Source organism: Panthera leo, chromosome A2 (assembly GCF_018350215.1).
Source record: "Panthera leo isolate Ple1 chromosome A2, P.leo_Ple1_pat1.1, whole genome shotgun sequence".
Lineage (NCBI taxonomy): Eukaryota > Metazoa > Chordata > Mammalia > Carnivora > Felidae > Panthera > Panthera leo.
This window is the reverse complement of record NC_056680.1, coordinates 14705461-14722514: the sequence shown is the minus strand read 5'-3', so window position 1 is coordinate 14722514 and position 17054 is coordinate 14705461. Positions and strand designations below refer to the sequence as shown.

Genomic DNA, 17054 nt, shown 5'->3' with positions numbered 1-17054 from the left:
TATACACGAATTTTTTTGATAAGAACAGTCCAGTACTGGCAATGTGTTTTCTCTTCCTTATGATTTTCTTAACATTTTCTTTCCTCTAGCTTTATTGTAAGAATATAGTGTAGGATACAAATAATGTACAATATATGTGTGAGTTGACTACTCACGTTTTTGGTATTCTGGTCAACAGGAGGCCATTAGCAGTTAAGTTTCAGGTGAGTCAAAAGCTATATGTGGATTTTTGGCTGCACGGACCCCTCAGCCCTGCATTATTCAAGTGTCAACTGGGTATCAGATCTGTTCCAGGATGCGTTATATGCCATATACTCTTTGGAAGTCTATGTGTGCCTTTAGCCATCTGTCATAGATGTTCTCCATGCTGATAGCTGTATACTTTTATAGCATATTTAATGTCTAGAAGGATGTCCTGTATGGCATTATACATATCACAGAGTCCTCACCTATCAAAGTTTGTTTGCTTTTAAAGTTTCTTTTTTTTTTTTTTAATGTTTTTATTCATTTTTGAGAGAGAGGGACAGAGCCCAGTGGGGAAGGGGCAGGGAGAAGGGGAGACAGAGAATCTGAAGTAGGCTCCAGGCTCTGAGCTGTCAGCATAGGGCCTGACATGGGCCTCAAACTCACGAACCGTGAGATCATGACCTGAGCCAAAGTCAGACGCCCAACCGACTGAGCCACCCAGCGCCCCTGCTTTTAAAATTGCTATCATAGGGGCGCCTGGGTGGCGCAGTCGGTTAAGCGTCCGACTTCAGCCAGGTCACGATCTCGCGGTCTGTGAGTTCGAGCCCCGCGTCGGGCTCTGGGCTGATGGCTCGGAGCCTGGAGCCTGTTTCCGATTCTGTGTCTCCCTCTCTCTCTACCCCTCCCCCGTTCATGCTCTGTCTCTCTCTGTCCCAAAAATAAATAAAAAAAAAAAAACGTTGAAAAGAAAAGAAAAGAAAAAAAAAAAATTAAAATTGCTATCATAGGCTTTTCTGGCATCTGACGGCGTTTTGCAGACTAGGTGGGGTTTTTTCCTACTTTTTTTAAAAAAATTGTAATGAAACATATGACACAGTTGAAAGGGCATGAAGGATAATACAATGATATGATAATATGATATCTCCACGCCCCCAGCCTCATACATAAAACATTACAAAGGCGGTTTAACCTCTTTGTTTCCCCACCCCACCCCCACTTTTCCTCTCCCAGCCTCCCCACCACCGTGGAGGTGACTGTTACTCTGAATCACATGTAGTTTTCAGCATCTTGGTGCCCATAGTGCCTGTGTATCAGGATCCACATTTCTAGAAGTTTCTTCTCAGGACCTCATCTCTGTCCCACTCAAAGTCCTGAGCCTCCACCAATGAGAAGAGCATTCATGTGGATGAGCATGCCTTTGGCTTTTCTGGGCTCGTACTTGTCTGTTGCCCCATTGGCCTCAGGCAGACCAGTGGGGAAGCACAGCACCGTTCCTAGTGACATGTTGGCCACATGCTGCCCATCTCGAGTGTAAGCGGGTCCTTAATGAGACAGGAGAGCAGAGAAAGAGCTGGTGATGGAATGGTCAGCAGGGGAAAGTTGGGGGGGCAGGGCGCCAGCAAAGAGCCATATGAGGAGTGGGGTGAGGGGCGGGAGGAGAGGGTGCATGCTGGCTGGAGACCCCAGAGAGGCACCCGAGGCCCTCTTTGAGACAACTTGCAAGTCTTCCCATAATTGAACTGTGGTCCTGAGTTTTTTCCTCTGCTGCCTGGGAGACACCCCTGCGCGTGCCCTCTGGCTCCGGTGCTTCTGCTCTATCTGTCATCCCCTGGACAGGCCACCTCTGGTCACTGCTTGGACTGCCTCCGTCCCCAGGTGCCCCTGTCCTGCTACGTCCACCAGGATCCTCCTGGCCTTCCCGCCTCCCCTAGCTCCTGATGCACCAGTGGCCGTGGCTTTGGCCGGGTGCTCGGCCTCCTTGCTGTGTCTGGGCATCTGGGCATCCGCCCCAGCAGCTGTTTGGGACCCAGGCCCCCATCACTTCCGTGCACTTTCCCACAATGCTCAGTGTGGTGTAGACTTTCAGGAGAGGGTCGGTACTTGATTTGTCTTTGCAGTTTCCATAGCTAGGGTCTTTGTCCCCGTGAGTCATTTTTGTAGCAAAAGACAAAACTCCAGCTCCTTGGTCTGTACTGCTTCTTCAGTGGCTCTTCCTATCCCAGAATTTCTCCTTCGTGGGAAAGGTGCTGACACCCCGTCTTCCTCCCCTCTAACCTGGGAACCCCTCGCTTGGCCTGTTACAGTCCGTCAGCCCTGAAATCCCCACCTACCCACCTACCCACCCTAGCCGACCACACTGCCCCTCACCCGGGCCCCTTTGGGACTCGGGCGTGGCCCCCAGTTCTGTGATCAGATGTTGCGTCAACTTCCCTGATGGTGGTGTCCCATGGGCGCCCACTGATGAGCATGGCCTCCTGTCACCTAGACCTTAGGTGGGGGGTGTGGAGCAGTCCCATCCCAGAGCCATGACTCGACCCAGTGTCAGGCCCGGTTCTTGATAGGGAGCTGGGCCACGCTGCTGGAGCCCCCCAGGCTGGCACCCTGAGCCCCCTTCTTTCTTGTCCTGCTTGCTTTCACTGCTCCTTTCACCCCGTGCTAAAACTGATAGACCTCTTCCAGGCTAGAGGCTCTGGTGCTGAATGAGGTAGACCCGTCGTGGAGCTCCTGGTCTAGCAGAGTAATTCTCAGCCCTGCTGAGCGCTTTGTAAAAATGCGGGTGTCCAGGCACCCTGACAGTTTTGTGTGGTAACCCCGCATTAGAGTCGAGGCATCCGGAGGTTGTTACAGGCACAGTGTTGCGTCCAACACCCGGCCAAGAACACAGGCTACCTGCCTCGGTCCGTTTGGGCTGTTGCAACAAACTACCAGAGACGGGCTAGCTTATAAACAAGAGAAAGTTATAATTCTCGCAGCTCTATAGGCTGGGAAGTCCAAGATCACTGTGCTGGCAGATTCAGCCTCTGGGGGAGGGCCCACTTCCTGGTTCGCAGACGGCCATCTTCTCGCTGTGTCCTCACATGGCAGAAGGGGTGAGGGAGCTCTCAGCAGTCACTATAAGGGCGCTAAGGCCCAGGCGCAAGGGCTCCACCCTAGTGACCCGACCACCTCCCCGAGGCCCCACCTCCCAATAGCACACACTGAAGGTTAGGAATTTGGGAGACACATTCGGTCCCTTGTGGTGCCCTGTGCCGAGCACTCTCTCTCAAGCTGGCCCCCTGTCCATCCGTCCAGCTTCTCCTCTGCCTACCCTGGATTCCACCATGCCGATTTTCTCACCAGCCCCCAGACGGGCCGGGCTCACTCTCACCTTTTTGTCTTTACCTATGCCCCTCCTCTGGCCAGAATCCCTCTCCTCCCTCAGGACAACCTGGCATGTCTTAGGACCACCCTTAAGCCTCACCTCTTGAGAGGCATCTGGGTGGCACAGTCAGTTAAGCATCCAACTTCGGCTCAGGTCATGATCTCGCAGTTCATGGGTTCGAGCCCTGCGTCAGGTTCTGTGCTGACAGCTCAGAGCCTGGAGCCTGCTTCGGATTCTGTGTCTGCCTCTCTGCCCCTCCCCCACTCATGTTCTCTTTCTCTCTCTCTCTCTCTCTCAAAAATAAATAAACTTAAAAAAAAAAAAAACAAAACACCTCATCTCTTGAAACCTGTCTGGTTCCCTAGCTGGTCGGTACCTATTCCTCTGTGCTCTCTCAACACAGCTGTCTTCTAGCATCGTTAGCCTCCAAGAGACCAAGGGCCTACTGGGACAGAGACCTGGTTTGCTACCTGAATCCATAGCAGTGAGCACTGGAGCACGGGCCGCGCACCGAGTAGGCCCCTGGCGAAGACTGGTCATTGAGACCCTGCGTCGGCCTGGACACCGCCCGCTTTCCTTCTGCTTGGACAGGCACACGGGCCCCAGTAGACGCTGGTGGCACTTTGGGTCTGCTGTTGGCTCCACCGGAGGTGTTCACAGCTAGAACAAAAGGCAGAGCACTCACGAGCGCACGAAAGGGTGGGATGGCAAGCGGGAGGGCACGTCGGGTCAGAAAGCAAGTCAGAGATCCGAGGGCCATGGTTCACAGTTGCTTTTGGATCCACAAGAACCAAATGTAGATCACCGGTGCTTCCTAACAATTGTACTGGTAAGAGAATAAAATAAAACGATTCTAGTTTAAGCAGGAGCCAGTGACATTCATTCAAAGCTGCAGACTTTGATCTGGAAAAACCGAGCTGTGGGGGTGTGAAGCCCGTTAGTAAAACTTCGCAAAGGCCCAAGGTGTTACTGGGAAATTTTAACGTAGACCAGACGGGAATGGGCGAGTCAAATCCCAACTGTAGTATTTACACAGGAAAGAACGGATTCAGTGAAAACCACGTCACTGAGATGAAAGCAGAAAGATCGTTAGGAACAGCCTAACTGTCCACTGGGGAAAATCATTTACTTTTCCACAGGAAACCTCATTGTCCATAAGTATCCATCGGTGTTGGCGTGATTCTGAACAGAGTCCACGTGTTGTTGGGATGAGACTGTCCGTGTGTGTGTGTGTGTGTGTGTGTGTGTGTGTGTGTGTGTGTGTTTAGCTGCTGCTTCCAGGTGACCACCTCCACCACGGGGCGTCAGAACCGACGGAATCCCTGGCCCAGCCCTGACCCCTGTCCTCTTTCTCACAGGGCGCGGTGCCCAAAGGAAACGCCACTAAAGAATTCATCGAGAGTTTACAGCTGAAGCCCGGGCAGGTGGTGTACAAGTGTCCCAAATGCTGCAGCATTAAGCCCGACCGAGCCCACCACTGCAGGTACGCGTGCGCCCCGACCCCCTCCTCCCGACCTGGGCTCGCTTCCTCCCCTCCCCCACCTCTCACCTGCTCTGGAGTAGCACCCCCCACCCCACCCCTCCACCTGCTTCCGGAGTGGGTGCCGTCAGCAACAAGACTTCTGGACGTGACTCTCCCTCCCCATCTCCTTGAGCTCACTAGATGGGAAAGGGTGTTTGGTTTGGGCTCAGGACACCTGTCCTAAGACTTGACTCTCCCACAGCTGATGAAGCGCCCTGCCCTGACAGTCAAGCGCCCTTGACTGTCTCCGCCTGTTTCTGGATCTGTACGATTGAGGGGGTTTCTCCTCTTTCTACCTCACAGCTTTATTAATTAAGGGCACAGGAGACAAAGCTTTAGAAAATCGTTCTGTGAGTGTCTAATAGGTGGGCCCCATTCACTTAAATTTTAGCAAAGGGGTTGTCCTTGAATGAAGGCTTCTCTTTAAAACAAAACTTCGGGCGCCTGGGTGTCGGTTGAGCGGCTGACTTCGGTTCAGGTCACGATCTCGCGGTTCATGAGTTCAGGCCCCACATTGTGGAGCCTGCTTTGGATCCTCTGTCCCCCTCTCTCTCTGCCCTTCCCCAGCTTGTGCTCTCTCTCAAAAATAAATTAACTTGAAAAAAAAAAAAAAGGAAAAAACTTCTAGGGGCTCCTGGGTGGTTTGGTTGGTTGAGTGTCTGCTCTTGGTCTCAGGTCTTGATCTCGGGGTCGTGAGTTCGAGCCCCAAGTTGGACGCCGCGCTGAGCATGAAGCCTACTTGGGGAAAAAACAAAAACAAAGCAAAACAAAACAAACAAACACCACACAACAACCTTCTAGAGGTTGTGACAATTGTAGAATTCAGCCGCGAGAGCCATCTCCCCATCTCCTCTGTGGTGATTTTTCCCTTTGGTTTTCAGATTTCTTCATTGTTTTGAGTCTTCTCAACAAGAAGACATCTAGCTGAAAACTGCATTTTATCATTACAAGGGAACTTTAAATGATAAATTACAGAAATGCAAACGTGTCATTTGGTCCCTTTTTCGGACTGGTGTGTGTTTGGGGCGGGAGGGTCGCACCGAGGTCACACAGCTGGTGAGTACCAGAGACAGGATTGGCTCCCAGTGTCTGCGGCTCCGGTTGGGGGGCTCTTTCCACTAGAATTCCAGTTTGGGGGGGGGGGAATCATGTGACCTGATGTAATCGTATGGACGTTTCTCTGTCAGAGAAGTGGCGACCTCCCCAGCAAGCTGGCACCTCTTGAGCATGAGGGCCGAGGAGCTTGGACAGGGCCTGTGGTCATTGCTGTCGCCTGTGGGGTGTTGGGCGGTTTGGAGAAGCTAAGTGTCTTTGCGCAGAGCCCGGCGTGGGGTGGTCACTTTACCTCTGAGATCTGTGACGGGGGCACCCGTCTAGCCTTTTCTGCCATCCAAGGCGTGGGAAGCCAGCTGTTTTCATCACCTGAACCAAAAGGCCCAGCTTGCTTGTGTGGTTCCTCAGGCCGTGACTCCAGGCGGCCCGGTGTGGTGGGACCGGCTCCGGCCTTGGCGTTGGAAGGCCAGCCGTGTCCCCGCCACATGTGTCCCCAGACCGTGGACCAGGCAGCACATCGCTCTGAGGCCGGCTCTGTCCCCTGTAAAGGGACTTGCTGCCCCCCCGGCTTGTGGGGGTTGAGTCTGGATAACGGAGTCAGCTCGCTGTCCAAGCAGGAGCCGTTTGTGGGTGGAGGCGGGTGCGGGCACTGGGGGTGCGCAGGGTTTATAGAAACACGGAGCTGCGACCTTTGTAGAAAAGGACGTTCGGTGACCACAGTGGTTCTTTCTCTTTCCTCCCTGGGCCCTCGGCTGCCTCCCCTGCCTGGCATTTTCCTCACCGCCGCCTCCTCCTCGCCTCTCTCGCCAGGATGATCCGAGGGAGGTATTCTTGAGTGCTAGTAAACAAATCAGCTTGAGCAAAACAAGAGCCGCTGACTCAGATGAACTCTGGTGAGGCTGTCTGTGTGTCCCCTGCTCCTGCGTCAGGAAGCGTGTGCGACGGCTGCTCGTCTGTGAGGGCCCGTGGTGGCCCGGGCCATCTGGGGACCCGCGGTTTGGGATACACACGGTCTCCAGCCCGCCAGACACAGCCGGGTTTTGCCTGGGCCGGGAGGCCCGCTGCCTGGCTCGAGAGTTGCGGTCAGTCTCCCTGCTCAGGCGAAGGTGCGTGCCCACATCCGTGAGCGCTCACCCAGCTCTTTGGTTCCTGACCCCCCAACAGAGCCCGTGGAATTTAAAACTGGCCCCGTTCCCTCAGCTCTGGTGGGTACCACAGACGCTTCCTGACCCTGGACGTGTAGATGCTCCTTCCAGCCCGGTGGTGGGTGGGTGGGTCTTCTTTCCACGGAGGGGCACTCTGGAACCCCAGGCTGCTTTCATCCCGGCGCTGAGGACCACGGAGGCATGTGGAAACCCCATAGGGAGCCGTTCATGCTAACGTGGACAGCCAGGGTGTTGGACTCATGCAATAGGTTCCTCTTGCACGAGGAGGCGGAGACCTGTGACCCTGGCAAAGCCTCACACCCCTCCACACACCCCTCACCCCCACACACACATAACATGCTGAGGCTCGGACGGTCACGGACTGCTCAGGGCCCCTGTCTCTCTCTCGTGGTTATTTTGACTGCCGATAAAACTTACACAGCAGTAGTATTGTTTTAAAAGCATTTGACCTACGTCATCGCTAACCTTGGGAGATCGGGTCAGGGCCAATCCTGCAGAGGGTGGTTCAGAGAAGCTGAGTTTCTCTGCCCGGAGCCCAGCACGGGGATCTGAGAGCAGTGTTCTGTCCGCTACGCTGGACTGCCCTACCCGAAATTGTTGCGGAGCTGGGACCGGGATGCGGTAGATGCCTTTTTGCATCTTTCCTCCTGTCCTGCTGGGCGTCCCATTCTGATGTGGTGGGGCCACTTCCCAGGCTAGCTCTTTCCCATCTGTGGCATCAGGACCCGCACTCAACCGACCCTTGCTTGGTAAGCGCCTCTGCAGGGAGAGACACAGGCCTTCACGGACACAGCTGTGTCTCCATGGTGGGCCATCACCCAGGCCAGGCAGGGGCCTCGGCCAGCTCCTCTGGGGCTGAGCGCCAAGTGCCCTCGGACCTCGCCAGAGAAGGAACACAGGCGAGAAGGAGCCTGAGGGCATGGGAGCCCGTGAGCTTGTTGGGCTCCACCAGGCATTTGACGGAAGTGCTTCGGGGCCTGAAAAATGGCAGGGAACCTGGAGGAAGAGGGAAGGAGAGGCATCGCCGTCTTCTGGAACGTTGATTTAAAAACACGGAAGGGCTCAGGAAACCCCGAAGGCAGGAACGTCAAAAAATACCTCCATCGAAGACGTTTCGTCTCTCCAGTGACTGTTAGCGCAGGTTGAGGACCAGCTGCCAGGCCCTGGTGCCTGTGCCCCAGGAGCTCGCTCGCCCGCAGCGTCTCGCACAGGGGGCACAAAATGGTGCCCAAGAGGAGTCCCAGGAGGGGGCTGGTGTGCTCAGTACGGAAAGAGCAGCGAGGAGCCCCAGAGAGGAGAGATTCTGCCGGGCGGCAGCCTGGGTAAAGGGCCCCCTGCCTGCCTTGTCTGGGGAGGGGACCCCGCAGAGCCCCCTGCCCACCCAGACACGGGGAACAGGAAGAGGGCTGGCTCTGAAGTGACCGATACCCCAGTGAGTGTCCAGGGTTGTGGGAGGCTGCATTTTTTTCTTCCTCCTGACAGATGGCACCTGAGGCGAAGCAGCTGGGCGGCCCCGGGCAGGCCTTGCCCTTGTTCTCCAGGCCCCAAGTGCAGAACCGTTCAGGCTGCTAGTTTTGAGAGCCGTGGGTGAGACGGCCCCTGATCAGGGCCATGTTCACGGATGGACCCCCCACCCACCCACACGCGCCACCTCCCGGCCCCAGAGCCTGCCTCTGAACAACTGCTCCAGCCGGGGAAGAGGGACCACCTCGGCATTCCGTGTCTCCGCGGGCAGGAAGCTCGGAGCCTGGCACTCAGGGCCACCTTCTGTAGCCCAGCTGCTGTGCTCACTTGTCCTGCTCCCTGGAGGAGGAGGAGTGTTCTGCTGTGGCCTCCCAGGGACGCGTAACCCGTTGTGAAACTCACTTCCTGGGGCGCACGCGGGGTCTCTTGAGAAGCTGGGAGGAGAGCAAAGGACGGATGTGACAGCTCATTGAAACCCTGGGCAGCTTTCGGAGGATGTCAGGCCACTTGACCCCTCTGTGCTGCTGAGCAAACACTGCCTCCCTCAGAGCACCTACCGGAAGCCCCTTGGAGAAGGTGGCGGTGGCACTGAGCTGCCAGGCGCCTCTCCCCTCGGGAGTTTGGGCCCCAGATTGGAAGGGAGCTAAGACCCCAGGGCTGAGGAAGGACTTGCAAGGTGGCCCCATGAAGGGAACGTGGGGCCTGGTGGCTGCGGCCCAGGATGCAGGGAGCAGCTCATTCTTCACTGTCTACTTGTCTGTACTTTGAAACTTGTCTACTAGAGGAGGCGCCCGGGTGGCTCAGTCGGTTCAGCGTCCGACTTCGGCTCAGGTCATGATCTCACAGTTCGTGAGTCCGAACCCCGCATCAGGCTCTCTGCTGTCAGCGCAGAGCCTGCTTCGGATCTTCTGTCCCCCTCTCTTTCTGCCCCTCCCCCACTTGCACACACGTGCTCTCTCAAAAATAAACATTTTAAAAATTATTAAACTTGTATACTGGGAACAAGTGTTAGCTAATGAAGTATACATTATACATATTCACATGTATGTTTGTAATTGGAAACACATGCATACAGAGAGAGATGGGTTTATATCCCTGACTTTATATCCCTCCAGGTCCCTTTCGTGCCTCCTCCTCCTCCTGCTCTCCAGGCTCCCAGGGAGATTCTGGAGCTGGGCCAGCATCTCTGAGATGTGCCCATTTCCCCTGTAGTAGGGAGGACCTTCGAGGTTGTGGAGAAGAACAAGGGTGGAGACTGACCAGGCCCCCACAATCCGTTGTCACCTTTTCCTTACAACACTTACTTCCCGTGGATGGGGAAGCTGAGGCCCCCAAGCTCGGCCAGCCTGACCAGAGTAGCTCAGCAGCCCCAGGTCTGCCTTGCCACCAAAGCTCACGCTGTGCTTAGAAAAAGCCACACGTCCTCCTTGGGGTGTGGATGAGCCCGCAGCCCCGAGTTGGCCGTGGCTGTCCTTCAGAGTGGCCTGCACCTCCTGGCCTGGAGTGTGGGGAGCGGCTCACGCCCACACCCAGAAGATCTCCTTCCCTGCTGTCCCTGCCCTGACTGTCGGCCAGCCAGCGCTCAGCAAGTGTGAGCTCCCCCCGTGTGATCCTGATGAGAGCCCTTCTGCCGGGCTCCACTTGCCACAGCCCACGGTGCGCTTGATGAAGAACCTGAGATAAAGTTAGTTGTGGAAACGAGTGGAAAGAAAAGCTGGGGTGAACTGAGGGGCTTTCAAAAGAGAAAAACCTCTAATCATCTTATTTCCGAGTGTACCTTTACAGCATTTCAAACTGTGTGGAATAATACTCTCAAGGAAATGTCAAGGAGCCTATGCTAATAAATTGAGGAAGGACCAATTTCTCAGTCCCAAAATGAGCCCAATCACAAGGTAGTAATTTGCAAATTAGAGAGAGTGTGCACACAAGCACAAGTGGGGGCGCAGAAGGGGCAGAGAGAGAGGAAGAGGGAGAATCCCAAGCAGGTTCCATGCCGTCAGCTCAGAGCCCAATGTGGGGCTCGATCTCAGGAGCCACGAGATCATGAGCTGAGCCGAAGTTGGATGCTTTAACCAATTGAGCCACCCAGGCACCCCAAATTAACAGGATTTCTCATCGACACTTAAGCTCAAATACATTCTGCTTTTTCAGCTAAGTGGATGCTGTCTTAGAGCTAAAAGGTTCTTGAAGGGGCCCTTCCTGCCGCCCTGAGACATCCTGCACCTGAGCCCACTCTGTGCCCTTCCAGCACCCTCGTTGGGCCACCCTCCCTGCTAGCGCCCGGCCCTTGGGGTTTTGGTCTTTGGCGGGGAGTTAGGAGCGGCTTCTTTCTATACCCAGCCCAGCCTGTCCATTTTCAAAACTGTTTCTTTGCTCTGTCCTTCTCAATAAACCAGATTCCCAGCCCAGTTACCGCCAGAGAGCAGCTTCCGGCTCAGATCCCCTCAGTTCCATCCTGTGTCTGTGTTAAACAAGAGAAGGGGCCTTGTTGACAAATGACTGTCCCCTGTTTGGAATGACGTGACCCTGGGGGTCCTGACCCCACCTTCCAGGCCCCTTGCAACACACCCAGCAAGCGGGACACGGGGCAGAGCCCGAGGAGGCCCCAGCCGCGGAGTAGAGCTGGGGGGTGGGTTCTCTGCTCCCCTCGGGTCCCCGCCACCGTGAGGACACCACTAAAGGTCTGCCTTGTGGGTCCTTTCAGTGTTTGTAAGCGGTGTATTCGGAAGATGGACCACCACTGTCCCTGGGTCAATAACTGCGTCGGCGAGAACAACCAGAAGTACTTTGTCCTGTTTACAGTAAGTCAGCTTCCAAATCCTGCCCCACCCTCCGCCGAGCGATGGAGCGCTTTGGGCCTCCGAAAATTCCCGGCACGCAACGATGGTTTTTGCTGCTGTTCCAAATACCGCGTGGCCATGTAGACCTGCGCCTTTCTGCCAAAGCACTCCTAGCTCAGCCACGGCCTGCTCGTAGGCCCTTCGCCTGAGCGTCTAGAACACGGGCTCAAGCGGGTTGGCTCTAAGCGAGGGCCTTGTTCCCGTCCCAAGCGTCCAGTCTGAGTAGCTAAACAAGGCAGTTCTGGTGATGACAACAAGCCCTCCCTCAGCTGCAGGTGGATAGAGGATAGTGTGAGGACTAGAGCACCTACTGGCAGTCAGCACCTTGACTTTCCGAGTGAAGGGAAGCCACGGGCCCAGAGCTCCCCCACCCACCCAGGGCCCTGGTCACGCCTGGTCACAGGTGCTCGTCCGTGCACTCCTGGTGAATAGCTGCTCGCCTCGGTCCCAGGCCTGGGGTGCCAGACCGGTAGGGCAATCAGCAGATGCCTCCCTGGCTCTCTCCTGGTCAACCCTCAGCCTGACTGAGTGTTCCGGAATGGGAGGTTCTGAGGGCCCCTGTCCCGGGAGCCTGCGCGGTCAGAAGGTTCTCACAACAATGGCGTTTGCCCTGCTTTCCTGTTTCAGATGTACATAGCTCTCATTTCCTTGCACGCCCTCATCATGGTGGGATTCCACTTTCTGCATTGCTTTGAAGAAGACTGGACAAGTGAGTATATGCCAGGGCCTCCCTCCCTGCCCCCGGGGGGCAGTGTGTGACCCAGGCGGGGCGGGCTCTTGGTTTGTCTCATGGTGCCAGGGGCCAACCCCATTTTATCAGATCAGCAGCAAGCCTACAGACTGCCCAGGGAAGGGACAGCAGAGGCCCGAACCTCTCTTCATGAAATAAAGCAGCCCCTTAAAAGCTCCACAGGTAAAGTAGTGAGGCGGACAGACCGCGTAGCCCGAGCGCGCCTGGGGGAAATGCAGACCCCCACCCCCACCCCCCGCCCCAGAAGCACGTCCCAGGGCGTGGGAGCCCTGCCAGGGAGAGGACCTTTGCTTCTGTGTCTTTAAGAAGAGGCACTTTAATCAAAATTCATTTCCTTCCGATCTCCTGGAAATCCGTCTTGAACTTTGGGATTGTTTTGTTTTGTTTTGTTAGTGGTTGTCTTTTAACTGCATAATTCCCAATCTACGTAAAGATCGTAGAGCAAAGCTTCCCGCTTTAGAATTACCCGTCTCACGGCGCAAACACCAAAGAAGGAGCTCCAACCAGACGACCGCATAAATCCTGAGGAAAAAGTAGATGCTGAAGGAAGTCAATGCCGTTTTGTGATTTTTAAAGGAGAATAAAAAAATAAGAGATAAGAAAAAGAATTTTAAATAGGGGCTGGAGGAATTAAGAGAGGCCACGTGCTGGGCGAGATCTCGCACACACACGGTCCGTGAGAGCAGAAACATCAGACGGGTCCCCGTTTTCATTCTCCCGTCTTCCAGAAGTTTTGCTCTTCCCGCACGTACTGTCTTCTCGGCTATCTTGCTGGTCTTGTTCCGCAGAACCGGGGAGCCCGTGGGAAGCGGGGGGATCTTTAGCTCCCAGCCGGCTGCGAAGAGACTTTCCCTGCCTCTGCCCGTGGTTTGGCATCCGCCGCCTTCCGCCCTCTGTGGCCCTGCCCCCTGCCCTGTCCGGCCTGGCCCCGCCTAGGGGAAGAGACCCCGCGAGTCTCCGTCAGTGTGCGCTGCCGTGACCAAGTAGCATGGACTGGGTGACCTCAGCATTTATCTCTCGCCGTCTGGAGGCTGGGAAGTCCAGGATCAAGGTGCCGGCCGATTCAGTTCCTGGTGCGGGCTGTCTACCTGGCTTGCCGACGGCCACCTTCTGTGACCTCACACGGCAGAGAGAGGAGAGCAAGCTTTCTGGTGCCTCTTATACGGGCACTAACCCCACCGTGAGGGGCTCCTACCGTCACAACCTCGTCTAACCCTCAATACCTCCCCAAGTCCCCATCTCCAAATAATATCACCTGGGGGGTGGGGCTTCCAAATACGAGTTTTGCAGGTGACACAATTCAGTCCATGTCCCCGTGTCCCCCAGTTTTCGTGACTACTGCATTTCTGGTGCCAGCCGGAGAGGGGTGGGTCAAGCTAGTGGATAGTGGGGAGAAGAGTAGGGGCATCCATAGCATCCTGCGTTGCTGGGCAGGGCACCAGCGTGTTCCTCGGTGAGCATTCTGAACGTACACGTATCCTGCCAGGCCCTGGGGATCCAGTCCAACTCCAGATGTGGCCTTGGCGACTTGACGGTGGAGTCTGACAAGGACGTTCTATCAACCCCATCGCTCCCCCTACCCCCCGCCGTCGGGCTAACAGACACAGGCAGTGATGAGAGTGACACTCGCCATCAATGAGGCAGAACGTCTCTGTCTTCAGCTCGCAGCTGGTAGGGGCCATTCCATTAATGCCTGCCAAGAGCCAGCGTGAGCAGTGCCTTATTTCAGCGTCACCACAAGCCCGCAGGGCGGGAGAGATGCTCCCACTTAGCAGATGATGAAAGCTGGGGCTCACAGGGGTCGAGCAAGTCCCCAAGCTCACACAGCTAAGAAGAGGGCCGTGACTCAAGCGCCAGCCCGGAGCGGGCTCTTCCAGCCCCGCCTGGGTGACTCCAGCGCCCCGGGTCCTCCCTGCATGTGCTTGATCGTCTGCAGTCAAGGTCCGTGACCAAAGAGGCTTGGGGCACCAGTTCCTGTGGCAGCTAAGGCTAGGAGGACCGTCCCCAAAGCGGAAGCCTGAGATCGGCCGTGCATGACAGTCACCACCATCACTGCTCAGCCGTGGATGAGCGGCCTTGCATCCAGCTTGTGCAAGAAGGGAGTGTCCCCAGAAGGAGGGCATTTGAGTTGATGTTGAGAGAAGGGTAGAGCGGTAGTTCCGCGCGCCCTGGGTCTGGCTTCTGCCTCCCCCACTCCATTCGTAGTCCCCGGGCCCCACTCAGGAGGCCATGCCGTGGCCCTGGGCTCTGCCGCCAGCTCCAGCCCCAGGGCAGCCCAGGTGGCTAAGGAAGGAGCAAGGACCTCTGTCCGGGGAGCACCCGCCACGTGCTCACCCTGGGCCGGTGCCGAGCTGTGCAGATGCTCTCCCGTGCATTCCTGAGCGGACCGCCGAACCAGAGCTCAGAGAGCCCCGGCCTTGTGCCCACATTCTTTCGTTACCAGGCGCTGCTCAGAGGCTGGTTGTACCGCAGGGAGCCAGCGTCCCGCCCTCCTGGAGCCGGAGTTGTGCCGGGAAAGGCAGGCAGGAGGCAAGGGCGGGAAGAAACACGACCGCACGGTGTGCGGGACGGGAAAGGCGCAGGAGCCGGAACGGAGCGTCCGTGGCGGCATCTTAGTAGCAGCTTGTGGTCGGGAGTTTCTTCCAGGATCGTCACCCTGCTGCGTCCGCCTGACCGCAGAACCGTTGGCCTGCCCACCACCCGGCCTAGCACAGAGGCAATAAGGGAAACGTCTGGGGGCATTGTTACGTCCCGAGAGAAACGTGAGGAGATCAAGGCATTTGGAGGAGATGGTCCTCACCCCCACCACCCATTCGGTGCCCATTCCCAGGTTTGACCTCCCTTGCCCCTCCGCACCTTCCTGTGAGGGAGGCGGCAGGGTGGCTCAGAGGGGCACCGAATCCCCAGATTCCCTGAGTTCCCAAAGCCCAGGGAAGCCCGACCCTGCCAGGACCCCTCCAGCCAGGGAAACAGGCCTGAGCACCGGGGCAACAAGAAACGAGCACCACGACCCAGGGCGACAGGCCCAGGCGGCTATCAGCGGGGGCAGGAGTCCCACGGTAGTGAGCACTGTCAGCTGGGACCCCGCCGCCCAGTGTCTCCCCCAGGTGCCTCTGCTGAGGGAGACCTCACCGTCTCCCATAACACCTCTGCTTTTGTCTCCATTTGCGGGGGGCGCGGGGGCGGCTTCTGAGTTAGACTTGGTTCAGACAGAGGATTCTGCTGTTGAAGACAGAGCGGTGAAACCTCGCTGCTGTACTGAGGAGGGAGCGGAGGCCTGGACGGTCAGCCTGGGTTCGGAGAGAGGTTGGGAGAGTGAACGCGCCAGGCGGCCCTCCGGTTGGAGTGACTGTCTCAGTGATGCGGACGCTCCCGAGAAGGACGTTTCCCACGGGGCTTGTTTCACACCCGGCCCGGGGCCAAGCCCGGCAGCCAGGCCGCCCCCTCGTAAAACCTCGAGTCCCAGAACCACTTGAGTGATCCTCCAGATGTGCCCCTTCCGGTCACCCAGAAGCAGACAGAGGGACCGGAACGTCCAGAAAATTCACAGCCAGACCAGAACCAGACTGAGGCCGCTCCTCCACCTGTACAGCCCACGTTGTGCTGAGGAGAGGAGGGCCTCCCTGCCTTCATGCCTCAGCCCCGGGGGCCCTTCTGGGTCCTTCCACGTGCTTGGCACCAGGATACAGACACACTGGCCTGGAAAGAGAGTGAGCGAGGAACAGGGGTTAGGAGGGGCCGGATGGGCCCCGCCAGGCCAGGAGGAGCCGAGTCCCGCCGGGCCGAGCGGTGCGAGCGGGCGGGGGGCGGGGACAGCAGCCCCAAGTTCCACGTGCCCCTTTTCTTCCAGAGTGCAGCTCCTTCTCGCCACCCACCACGGTGATCCTCCTCATCCTGCTGTGCTTCGAGGGCCTTCTCTTCCTCATTTTCACATCAGTGATGTTTGGGACCCAGGTGCACTCCATCTGCACAGACGAAACGGTAAGCGGGCGGCCTGCCCACCAGCTCCAGCCCTGGGCTCGGGGCATGGGAGGGGGCGGGGGGGGGGGGGCACGGTGGGTGTGGTCGGCTTGCAGGCCAGACCCGGGAGCCCAATGGCCAGGGCCCAGGTGTGCAGGGTGTGCACGTGTGCGCACACACACACACACACACACACACAGGTCCCTCCTTGGGGCCGGCACGGCAGGTTGCACCAGGGATGGGACCCAGCAGCCTTGGGAAGGGTGCTCTTTGCCAAAAGACCTTCCGTCCTCCCTTGATGGTTCTGTCTTACACACTGCGCTGTGTCAGGCACTCTGCTGGGCCCGGGGACATCCTTCCCACCCGAGGGCCCTAGGCCTGCAGAGAGGATGATGGACAAAGGAAGGGTGCCTTAGCTGGCACGGGCAGGGTCAATTTCCCACAGGAGGTGACTTCACGAGCAGGTCCAGAGGGCAGAGTCAGGAATCAGCCTGCCTCAGACCCCGCCGAGCGGTGGGCAGGGGCTCTCACCTGGCCTCTAGGTACCTCTGCCTGGCCCAGCTCTGGCCCAGCTCGTCCTTTGCCTTCTCCCCACACCCCACCCCTACCTCCACCCTACCCACAGCCCCACCTCTGGGAACTTTCAGGCAGCTGGCTGGGCAGGACTGAGGCCCACTCACCCGGCGCCACGGACGACACCGCCTCCTGACTGTCCTAAGTGTCCAAAGCCTCAAGGTGGTCAATCCATTGCTGTGATGTGGGCATTTCTTCCTTTTTCGGCTTTGGGTTCCAGACGAGGGGCCCCAGGTCGTAGGTCCCTCCCGCCACTATTCCTGCCTTCCCAAGGTCCCCCCTCAGGGGGCAAGCCTTGGTCATCTACGGGCCCTCCGGGGCGGCTCTGGGCCCGCTGACTAGTCAGCCTCAGGTGGTGGCTCACAGGAAGACACACTCCCTGCCCCTGCTGCCTAGG

At 57.1% G+C, this 17054-nt stretch overlaps 1 protein-coding gene across 15 annotated transcripts in view; it reads left to right on the top strand.

Annotated features, from left to right (window-relative positions):
* Positions 1 to 17054, top strand: part of ZDHHC3 (zinc finger DHHC-type palmitoyltransferase 3) — a 60067-nt gene that overhangs the window by 29746 nt on the left and 13267 nt on the right. For 6 of the 15 annotated variants that reach the window (XM_042929054.1, XM_042929063.1, XM_042929061.1 and 3 more), the window contains 5 exons: positions 4687 to 4811; positions 11238 to 11334; positions 12001 to 12082; positions 12194 to 12286; positions 15975 to 16105. In XM_042929054.1, the coding sequence (XP_042784988.1) occupies positions 4687 to 4811; positions 11238 to 11334; positions 12001 to 12082; positions 12194 to 12286; positions 15975 to 16105 (528 nt within the window). Of the gene's footprint in view, positions 1 to 4686; positions 4812 to 11237; positions 11335 to 12000; positions 12083 to 12193; positions 12287 to 15974; positions 16106 to 16731; positions 17011 to 17054 lie in introns of those variants that run through there. The other 9 variants (XM_042929051.1, XM_042929053.1, XM_042929057.1 and 6 more) reach the window with 3 other exon arrangements.